Source organism: Myxine glutinosa, chromosome 1, assembly GCF_964187855.1.
Source record: "Myxine glutinosa chromosome 1, kmMyxGlut1.1, whole genome shotgun sequence".
Lineage (NCBI taxonomy): Eukaryota > Metazoa > Chordata > Myxini > Myxiniformes > Myxinidae > Myxine > Myxine glutinosa.
The window spans coordinates 66,059,244-66,071,308 of NC_136261.1; the positions used below are offsets into that span (position 1 = coordinate 66,059,244).

Below are 12,065 nucleotides of genomic sequence, written 5' to 3' on the forward strand. Positions count from 1 at the left end.
ATTATTTACTATCCATTCTCCTTCTGTTAACCAGCGACTTTGTTTAAACTCCAAAGCTTAATTTGGTGAATCACATGTGTACAACCACTACTTATTCAAACCCTTTTTTTTTAATGTTGTGGAAAATATCCAAATAAGTGTTACACCCCCATAGCTGTTTCTCATCTATTTCTATGCAACTAGTGAGTACTAATGACATGAGTATGCCAATATAGGTGTTCCAGATTATCAAAATATGTTGCAGGTACAGGTACACGTAACATCGCGTTCTGAGTTTAAACTACGTTCAGCGCGTTCATGTCTGCCCCTTGGTTTAAGATTCACAATGCATTCCGTTTTAAAAACTCACAATAGTGGCTGAATATTCCCATTTATTATTTCTCTCTTAAAATCTTATTCCATTACCAAAATGTCACTCAATCAGATTTTTCCATCTTTTTATGATTTTAATAACTAATAAAATCAACCACTTGGTCCATTGCACAATCTGATTTGTTCGCTTCCATTTTCCATCCTTCTTCATTTCCCATAAAATCTATGTTTTATGAAAATCAATATACGTTCAAGTCTGGTTTACATTTTTCGGTATCAATTCAGCAAGATTTTCTTTACTATTTTTCCATATCATCTATGCCTAATACACATCCTTACATACATACACCCTCGGGATAAAGGAAATAATTTTGCTGATCCATGGGGTGAAATTAAGAAATTAATCGATGGTTAATACATACTTAGTGACTGATGTCTATTTTTATCGTTAAATCATTCATTCTCAACACAATCGCTGCTGATTGACAATGGACAATGCTCAAAAATGGACCAATCACAGACATTTTAACACGTATCACATCCTCATCCATGTTTCAAGATGTCAACGGCCACAATAGAAAACAGAATTTATTTTTCAAAAGGTTTCAACAAGCTGTTTATCAATGATGTTAAAGTGCCATTTTCCACAAAATGCCTCTTGGAAAATCGACGTGGCAGACGTAAAATGAAAATGAACAAACAATTGGACCACATATGGACAAAAAGTAAGGGAATATATTTTAAAAAAGGAGAGAAAGAGAAAAAGAGAAAGAGAAAGAGAAAGAGAAAAAGAGAAAGAGAAAGAGAAAGACAAAGACAAAGACAAAGACAAAGACAAAGACAAAGAGAAAGAGAAAGAGAAAGAGAAAGAGAAAAAGAAAGAGAAAGAGAAAGAGAGAGAGAAACTTGCAAGTAACAGATGATGTACACTGTTTTTTTGGGTTAGGTGAATGGAGAATGAAATGATATGGTATGGTGGTGCACCACCTGGTGGATGGAATCCTGGAAAGAAAAGAAAGGCACAATGGAACAATCTCAGGAAGACAATTGCAGAAATAGGGGTTTGGGGGGAAAAGGAACAAAAACGTGGATGTGTGCCCCAATTCTTGATTTTGGGAGTTGAACCATGAACAGGTAACTGGAAGAACTTGTGAATCCTGGAATTACTTGGGAAGGTCGAAGGCTTTGAGAAACCACAGAGCGCAAGACCAGAGGAGGAAGTTTGAAAATGAAAAAGAATATGTTATATCTTTATATTGATTGGATGATTCAAGCAAAGCTTTCCTCATTGGTTGCACAAAATTCCAAAGCTCAATCTTTACTCGACATCAGAATATTATTATTATTATTATTGCTATAATTATTATTGTTATTATTATTATTATTATTAATAGTAAGCTTGTACTCAATCATTGCCGACCTCGGAAGGATCACAGGCTGAGTCAACCCACCTAGTGTTATTTAACGGAACGACAGGGGCACAAAATCAGGACCGTAAGATCTTAAGCCACCCACCTTAACAAGCCAACAACAGGCTAGTCAAAAATTACATGACAAATATAGCCAGGTAACAACCATTCAGGAGCAAAACACTTTCATAGATGTATCAGAAACGAGTTAGTAAACACGGGATGGGATGGTCCTTGTGCCTCAGCTCAGGACTATGAACTTCATCATGTTCTAGAAATATTTCAATGACGAAGTTAAATTGGTTGATGGAGCGACAGCAGGTGAGTGGAGCACGTGTCCTGGGCTGCATAAAATCATCATCAGGTACGAATCCGGTCATTTTAAACTTTCACATGTCATGTTGTGTGTTTCATTTCATCTATTTATTCCTCGACTTCCTCTGGTTCTTTCCTGTTGAACAAAACAACACAAGTCGGATCGTGTTAGACCTGGTTTATATTGACCAATAAACATATGATATATAACCTGGTGTGTGTTATATACCCCCATCTCACAAAATACTGAAGGTGTAATATTTCATTTAAACGGCTGGCAGGATGACCTGGAGGTACGCACACTCGTCTCTAAACTTAGCAGCCTGGGTTCGAATCCCGACTCCAACTATAAACCATCGTCCTGGTGCTTCACAGGTCGTGTGATTCATCAATGTGTGTGCCATCCCTCGTATACATGTGAAACTGGCATCCAGTGTGCTGGCATTAGTTGGTGAACGTTAAACATCCCACAGTGTCCTCGGCGAAGAGTGAAGGAAATATCCATTATAAGTGTTTAAACTAGTTATCCAGTCAAAGTCCATATCATGTACAAGGATTCGTCCCTACCTTTCTCTCTTGAGCAGGTGCCAAATCAAGAGTGATGAAACAATGGCCAACAGCAGCACATATGCAATGAATATCCAAATGAATATCATACAATCCTGAATGCCTTGATCTGTGGAACAAAACACCAGGGAATAGAAACACAATCTCCAATCTATAACTGTATAATGTGCATTATATTTATATAAAATCATATTTTAAAACAACATTCATTTAAAAATTAAAAACACTCGCATCAAGATCCAGATTCAAATCTCCACCAAAATTGAACTCATTCTTCCTCATCACAAACCCGCCCTCTCCACCAAGTTTCGTCCGAATCCGTCCACAACTTTTTGAAATAACTTGTTCATAAACAAACAGACAAAGAACTAAACAGACAGGAGTGAAAATATAAGCTCCACCCACCCTCTGTCGCGGAGGTAAAAACAAAGATGTGCACAAGAAATTTCATCTTTGCGCATATTAAGGTCAGATAATACAACCTGCAGAACCGAGAACTTCCCTGGTAGATGGATTGGAGGTGGTGGATGGATGGTGAGTGCAAAGGGGATGGGGGTGGATGGGAGGTGTCGTGGCTCAAAATATCAGATCCATTTCAGATCATGGGGGCTCCGGGGGGGGGGGGGTTACCCCCTGAAACTTCGGATCTCTGCTCTTTCCTTATTTCCCAACCGATTGCTCTGATTTCCTATACAAATCTTCCACTTGATGTTCCACAGGATCACTCGGTCTTGCATCCTCCGATTTTGGATCGTGGGGGCTTCCAAAGGGGGGTGGACGTTGTTCTTTTCTAGAATAAATATCTTCAAAGAAAGATTCATGTTTTTGTTTGTCCTTTTACACTCGATTGGCCCCGCCCCCCCCCCCCCCCCAAAAAAAACCCCAATTTTATTACCCACGTGACCCGCTACGACAGAGGGAATGTGTTCGCTGCGGGTAGTTTTTATTATGATTTGGACTATCAGAGGATTCGTGATCAGAAAAATCTTTGTCATATTCACTTTCTGACGAGTCTGAAGCGAGTTGTTCTGAAACCATCGTCTGTTCTTTGTTTTTTACTTTAAAAAATTTTTTTTTTTACAAAATCTAAATAATCACATTAATTATTTTCGTCTGTGTCTGTGGTTGCAGATGTGTGGCCCGGTTTGGAATAGGTACACCGTCTACCTGCGTGTCCTGAGAGGTGACTAAGCGGTTGGAGTCAGGAAGGGCATCCGGCCATAAAAAAACATTACCTCGTAAAGGGAACCATGCTGATCGTCGTGGGACCCGCAAGGCAAACCCCGCTCCAGCAGGGAAAATGGCCTTAAAAAGGGAATTATTTGGGTCTTTGTTTGTTGACCTTGAAGAACCATTTGACCCTTCAACTCCTGCTACCCCTTTGGACTCTAACTACTGTTGGAACATACCCTTGAGACTTTTCGGACCCATAAGACCCTAATAGACCCGTTATCCTCTTCGACCCTTAAAGGGACACCATTATAACGATTTTAGAAGAAATATGTTGAAGAGGAAGATACCTCTGACCCATTCGCACAAAAACAACTTGGGAGAAGAATCAGCCGGATCATTAAAATCGGTCTATTTTCACTGGCAGTATGCAAATGAGCTACTTCCGTCTATTCTCGTGACGTCATGGGTGCACAGCTCAATTGAGGAACACCTGCGAACGTGTTACAAGTTATTCCCACGTTCAACATTCCGATGTTCGAAGCTTTTAACTGTTCCCATCGTGGAGAAATTTGCCCACAGAAGTCGTTTTTTGCATCCCTGACCCACGAAAAGATCGTCAACGCTTTGCTTTGTGGTTCAAACCGAGAAACAACCAAATTCAGCATCAAAACATTTGTTCATTCAAAATACGTGTTGTTTGGGAAGACCACTTCGAGCCGTCAGCATTCGTACCTGATCAACAGGTGATCTTTACCTGAGAAACAAACCTTGGGAATTGCTGAAACACGATTTCGTTCCGACACTTTTCAGCCACAAATCCTACACATTGCCCACATCACGGCCCTCTCTGGTTCGGACAGATAATGCTCAAATACAAAGACAAGTGAGACATTCTATTTTAACTCTTCTATCAATAATATTATACTGTGTAACTTCGTCAATGTCGCTAGTTGTGTCGGGAAAGTCCACTAGTAATCGTTTAGCAGGAGATAGAGGTTCCCATGTACCCCCCCCCCCCCACCCTAAAACTAAATTCCAAAATGATTTTTAGCACCCCTAGGACATCTACTTAAATAATTTTGATGTTGCCAGCGGGAAAAAATGTCACACAGGGTCCTAATTAGTATATTTCCAAGATGGCTGCCATCCGCATCCGGTAAAACGCTAAGTTTCATATGTCAGTAACTAATGAGCCGATTTTGATGACATTGGTGTCGATATAATGGTTTTCTGAGATGCTGAATCGATTTCCGAAGTTTTCATAACGATTGGAGGTCAAGGTCACATGATTCAGGCGAAGGTCAAGGTCACTTTGTTAAGAAATCGCTTCAATTATATTTTCCGACATGCATTATTTTTGACCCAGCTCCCATAGATATGGTGATCGAAGATTACTTATTGCTTTAAAAACTTTTCTTACAATCATTTTATTCGCATCATTGTATGTACATGTGTATTGATATTTATATGCACACTTCTCCTTTTCTAGATCCATTGGTGAAGGTGCATGCTGCCACTGGCGTCACTAGGAGGGTGCGGGGGGTGCGGACCGCACCAGGTGACACTATCAGAGGGGGTGACACCAAATTTTTGCAGTATCAAGGCTTTCCGATCATGCGATATTATAAATTGTAAGTGAGTTGGCGAAAGGCATTGATTTCAATGAAGTGATTCACAAGTTCGCAGCTTTGAAGGCCAGGAAAGGAAAGTTCTGAATTAATCGAGATGTTCACTAAGTGCTGAAATGCTTGTGTATTTGTTCCTGTTTATTTTTATGGTATTATTTCATTTATGAGTACTAGGGCGTGCCCGTACGTGCGTGCCCGTACGTGCTTGCCCGTACGTGCGTGAAAAAGGAAAAAAGTTTTGAAACCACGTGCCAGAATTACGATTATTCGCAATTTAGTTTTAATGGCCAATTATTCAATTATCGCAAACGTATTTTGTCTTTTCGCAAGGACAAACAAAGAAAAGAGAAGAGAACAACAACAACAACAACAACAAAAAAAATTTTTGACACCACGTGTCAGAAACGACCACAGAATACGGAGCAAGAAAATATAGTCGAATGTGAGAGACCATAACTTGGGAAGCACAAATTCTCAATATTAAATTATTAACCTATCATCTTTAATAGAACTATAATAGACCAATTAAACTAACGGTTGTTTTTATTTTCTTGTTTTTGGCAAAGTTAACATCCAGAGAGGCTGTGTATAGGCCAATCCCCCCCCCCCCCCTCTATTTACATGAAATGGTTTGGTTCATTCGCAAAGCCAAAGCGAACGGCTTGCGAGTACGGTGACCATACCTTGGGAACCACTTGTCCGATTAATTTCAAACCTTGAAAAGGCGCATCCTCGGGTCCCCAGCAATATACATGGCAAGTTTCAAGTATATCGGACCGGTAGTTGTCGAGAAACAGCGGTCGCATACAGACACACACACACACACACACACACACACACACACACACACACACACACACATTGCTGGAATTATATAGAGATATTTCCAAATGCATTTGTCTGCAAGTTCTACATTATTTGGGCCGTTATTGATTATGCAAACGTAATCCATTAATGCCGTGGTTCTTAACCTGGGTTCGACCAAACCCCAGGGGTTCAGTGAGCCAGACTCAAGGGTTCGGCATAGGTCCTCCGAAACGCATTGCAATTTTTTTTTTTTTTTTTTTTTTTAGTTTTGTATCAATTTTGAATCTATGTGTAATTACGCTTATTATTAATATTATTATTATTTTGCTATGGATGTTACGAACGAATGGAAATGTTATTTTAATTGTATTCCCATCCCATTCATGGTTTCTCTGGTCTGTGTTTAAGATAAGTTGTTTCACACTGACTGTAGTAAGTTGAATCAATGAGCAACTTGCTAATTATTCTGTTGATGGTGCTTACTTGCTTACTTACTTACTGGATTTTTGACTTTGCAGGTGTTCGGAAATTCCAGTGAATAGCCTCGATTAGCTTTCCGTGTGCCGTGCATCATTGGTCACGCCTTACTTTGGAGTTACTGATTAATTGAAAAGTAAGTTGGAAATGTTTGTGGATATGCAGGGTGGGTTCAGAGTTATATTAAAGTCAAAAGTGGATGGTGATTATAAAATATGATTGAATTACTCAGAAAATTAGGTGGAGGTGATATAACTCCCTTGGTCGCAATTCAAAACTAACAATTCGCAGTTTTCTATGTAATATTATAATGGGATTTGAGATGACATAGAGTTGAGTCGATAATAAATCCCATCATCGTAACTATAAGTTATGTTTTCTTCGTTAAAATTTCTCAGTTTTCAGAGGGGTACTGATTATATTAAAGCATGTTCCTTTTTTAAATTTTTGTCATGTAATCATTTGCCCGAACTCAATTAAGATCAGTTTGTTACTTTTTTTTTTTGCAGTATGTCGAGCAAAAAATGGAAGTGGTCGGAGGATTACGTGCGGTACGGGTTCACGTGTTTGATGGAACGGGGCGGAAGTCAGCGCCCTCAATGCATGATTTGCAATGTCAAGTTGAGCAACTCCAGCCGAGCACCAGCAAAACACTTCACTACTTCAAAACTTCAACTTCACTTCAAAAAACACTTCAAAACACTGCACGGCGAGGGGCAGTACAAAGACGCAACGCTGGATGAATTCAAATTGAAGAGAGTCCGATTCGACGCAAGTGCTACCTTGCCCACTCTCAGCTTCGTTCCAATTGACAAACCGATCCTCACCGCGTCGTATGAAGTTGCGTACCTGATTGCAAAGCAGGGCAAACTGCACACCGTTGGCGAGACACTCATCAAACCGGCCGCGTTGAAGATGGCCAACATCATGCTGGGAAAAGCTGCTGAAAACAAGTTGTCTCTCGTTCCACTCTCAAATGACACCATCAGATGCAGAATCGACCACATGAGCGACGACATCCTCGCCCAGGTAGTTGCAGATTTAGTCGCGAGCCCAAGGAAATTCAGCCTTCAACTCGACGAGTCCACCGACGTTTCGAATTTGAGCCAGCTCATCTTATTTGTGCGTTATGTCAAAGGAGACGAGATCAAGGAAGACTTTCTGTTCTGCAAGCCTCTCACAACAACGACGAAGGCAGCTGATGTGAAGAAGCTTGTGGATGACTTCTTCAGAAGCAACGGCCTCTCGTGGAACATGGTGTCTGCAGTTTGCTCGGACGGAGCTCCAGCCATGCTGGGATGCAACTCCGGTTTTGGAGCGCTGGTGAAGGCCGATGCACCACACATCATCGTCACGCACTGCGTCCTGCACAGACACGCACTGGCATCAAAAACCCTGCCTCAAAAACTGGCCAATGTTCTGAAAATCGTCGATGAAACTGTGAATTACCGTTGTGGAGGCAGCGAACAGAGAACGACAACTTCACGAACTTTTCGCTACTGGACAGTGCGTGAGCGGTATCGAAGATGAGTCTGAAGTTGGAGGCACTGCTGTACCGGGGGAGCTGAAGCAAGCGATTGCCACGCACTTGGATGGGCTGGGAAAGTCATTCGACGGTTACTTCCCCGACCAAGAGCAATACCCAGCATGGGTGCGGCAGTCGTTTACTTTCGACGTTGCAACGGCAGATGTCAACGACCAATACCTCGACGACCTCATCGAACTTCAGCAGAGCCAGACTCAACAACAACTCTTCGGCACAACAACGCTCTCAACGTTTTGGTGCCGCCTAATGGAAGGGTATCCTCACATCGCTAAAATTGCCCTTGAGATCCTCACGCCGTTCGTTACAACGTATCTCTGCGAGCATGCGTTTTTGAAACTGGTGGACATTAAAACAAAGAAAAGGAGCAGGCTTGCATGCGAAAATGATTTGAGGGTGGCCCTTGCCAAAACAAAACCAAGCATTTCCCAGATCGGCTCTCGAAAAGAAGAACAGAAAACGCATTAAGATGCAATTCTTCTTAATTTTTTGGTCAATTTTGAGGGGTTCCGCGAGTGTTCGGTGGGTTTCGTTGGGGTTCGGCGCCTTTAAAAAGGTAAAGAACCAATGCATTAATGTATCTCATGTAACAATAAAGTTTAACGTTAAAATCGACATAATTTTGATGTAGTTCTTAAATGTTTTTACTTCGAATTCGATTGTTTTCTCACCGAATTTTCACTTTAACCACATGAAACTATGTAAATGTAAATACATTTAGGCTGTGCGTATGATATTGTAATTTAAAGGTGTAATTTTAATTTTGCTAGTTGTTTATGTCACTACTATAGCCATTACATTCAGTGATATACGGGAATTACGATTTACGAGTAACAGTACAAAAAACATTACTAAGGATTCTGTATGGTCTGGTATGGGTGGAGGTCCATATAGTCAGGTTCACTATGTTTTTTCGTTCAAAATTTTTGGAGATGAGCTAAACTATACATTTTTTGGAATATTCAGAGCATGAGGAATCCAAAAATTAATGTTGGCATTTGCGTAGACACCTTTGCGAAAATGACACTCAGGACAGTGATGAAGATCTGTAAAAGCATATTCCTGAACGGCATAGACCTAGTAGGTCCTGTGTATAGGACTTATAGTTCAATCTGATACTAACAAGGCTGCTTTCTTGCTTTATAAACCCATACCTATAACTTCAAAGGACTTGCAATATCATGTATTATGTAATACAGTTATATCACAAATATAAAGACAATGGTTTTCAATTACCTTTGTTTGTTGCTTTTCTATAATCCTGAGCACTATTTTGAGGCCTTTATTGGATTCATTGCCCCAGAAAACATAGGATTAGCATATTTAATTAATTAAGTTTCTCAATTAAGTTGAGATTAAGTTTCTCAATTGAAACTCAATTAAGTTTCTAGGTTGACGAGAAGCCGAGATAGCGCAAAATATGTATTTTATGGCGGCCATTTTGAAAATCCAAAATCTGTGTCTGCAAATTCCAACATTGATTTTCGGATTCTCCATGCTCTGATGATTCCAAAAATGTACTACAGGTTTGCTAATCTCACAAAATTTTGAACGAAATTATATTTGTTAACATAGTGAACCTGACTAATGGGAGGGGGGGGGGGGGGGGGAGAGGTAACACAATGAGTTACCGCACTGGGTGACACCAACCCTAGTGACGTCACTGCATGCTGCTTCAACAGTGAATGCTCGATTCCGGTGATGGTGATATGCAGAGACTATATCATATAACTGCATGTGTAAAGCGAACTAATACCAGCTTGGCAATAGTGATTATGGACAGTCAAGCTTAATTAACCATGACGAAAAAGAAGAGGAAAAATGAACAAAGTTCAGATGCGTCTGAACCCTCTGTGAAACAAAAGTGTCTTACCTGCACTTGCGTGTTGTACACCCCCAAGGAATCTGATGATAAATCCCTTCACCTGTTTCAGTTCTGTCAAATATGTGCCGTCAGTGAAGTCATATTTACTTGAGATCCGTGATTGAAGAGTGGCTGAGAAAATTGATTCTCCCTATCATGTGAAAGCTGCATGTAATCTGCTGCAAGAAACTCTCGATGGTCTCGATTTTGAGACAACTGGTTACCACAGCGCTGTTACCAAGACTTCACAACGCACCTGGATCGATTGAAGAATCCATCTGCTGATGCTTCAACCGCACCATCAACATCACAGAGGCACCACTCTCCTCACAAGCAGAAATCGGCAGACGCCGATCCTGTCAAATTTCCACCAGATGAAAGCATTTTCTGGGAGAAGAATGAAATCAAAGTGAAAGGCAAGACTCAGAGGCCAACACGCGGCTTTACAGCCTGAAAGAAGAAGGAGTCAGGATGGAAGAAAATCGAACCTATGGCAGAATATCTCGAAAACAGCTGTCTGTACTGTAAAGTCAAGGGCATGGATATCTTTGCAGCTGAGGCTCGCTACCATGACTTTTGTTACAACCGCTTCTTTTGTCACAAACATAAGCTGGAGAAGAAGAATGAGTCTGACATGGAGCAAGCTCGGAAGACTGCTGCTCACAACACAGCACACAATGTTGTGAAGCAGCTGCTGAAGACCCAGGTCACGCACACCCAACAGGTTCTGCCCCTCAGTGCTGTTCGTGACCGCTATGTCATTGAGCTAGATATGCAAGGAGCGCCCAACCCAGACTACAGGTCTATAAAGCTCATGGCAAGTCGAGAGAAGGACGTTGAACTAGGCAAACACCTTTCCTTCTCAAAAGTGGCTCTCAAGGAGCGAGGTTGCTTCTCATTCTGGCTAGTATACAGCGCTAGCATCACCCTAGCTGATGCGATAGCATATGCCAATCAGTTGGGGACAGCCGATCAGTTGAAGGACACTGCTCTGCACTTGCGACAGGTGATCCAAAAGGCTTTCGAGGAGTCAGCTGATCTGCCCTGGCCACCCACTGCTGACGAGTTGGATAAGTGATCTGGGGAGGAGTTGCCTGAGGAGCTCAAGTGGTTCTTCAACCTTGTCCTGTCTGGCTGTGACCCTGAGGTGGAGAAGTGTGAGAGGACATGCCGGCTTGTCTACTCTATCAGACAGGACCTCTGTCGAGCAGTGACTAATAGACAGTGGAAGTTGTCGAAGCATATGTTCCTATGCACAACTGTCCGATACCTCTACCACAGTAAGCAGTTGATGACTATCTTGAACCGACTGGGTCACTGCGAGTCTTACGACTTCGGGTTAGAGCTGGAGACAGCCATAGCCAAGGCACTGGACGAGGATTCAACTAACCTTGCTCCTCAGATCATCTGTGGAGTGGGCAATGCTGTGTTCCACAGTGAGTGGGACAATCTCATCAAGATCACCACAAACATCCATGGCTCGAACGTGGTCCTCAGTGTTCGGGGCATCATGATCCAGGAGATAACGCATGATGCTACACCAAGCACTGAACGGGCCCTCCCTCTCTACAACAGGAGCTAGACGAGGAGCCTGAAGCTGGACTCCAGAGACTCTCCCTCCTGTCACCATTTACAACAGGGAGAGCCCCAAGTTCCACAAGGCTTTCAGGTAAATTACACTTGCATATCAACAATAACATATTCACATCGAATTGTTGTTTCAAATTAATTGGAGTAGTGATCGTATCTCATGAAGTATGTTACAGGCAGCTCGGCGTGGTGTGGAAGGTGGTCCCAGAGGTGCAGGAGCAGTTGGAGGTCTTCACCTGCGCCATGTATGGTCAAGCCCGTGAGAGTTCTGTGAACGTGGTGAGCAGCAAGCTGCTCAAGAAGAGGTGAGAGAGGACCACACGCTCAACTCCAAGTCGAAGGTTGACATGGTTCGCCTGCCACCCTGCCAGGACTCGCTT

General features: G+C 41.9%; 1 protein-coding gene across 1 annotated transcript in view; it reads right to left on the reverse strand.

Moving 5' to 3' along the window:
• Positions 1–882: 882 nt before the first annotated feature.
• LOC137424756 (T-cell surface glycoprotein CD4) overlaps positions 883–12,065 on the reverse strand; it is a 39,039-nt gene continuing 27,856 nt past the window's right edge. Inside the window, exons 6-7 of the mRNA XM_068112533.2 lie at positions 2,604–2,712; positions 883–2,172 (exon numbers count right to left, since the gene is read on the reverse strand). Coding sequence (XP_067968634.2) covers positions 2,145–2,172; positions 2,604–2,712 — 137 coding nt within the window. The 3' untranslated portion in view covers positions 883–2,144. The remainder of the gene's footprint in view (positions 2,173–2,603; positions 2,713–12,065) is intronic.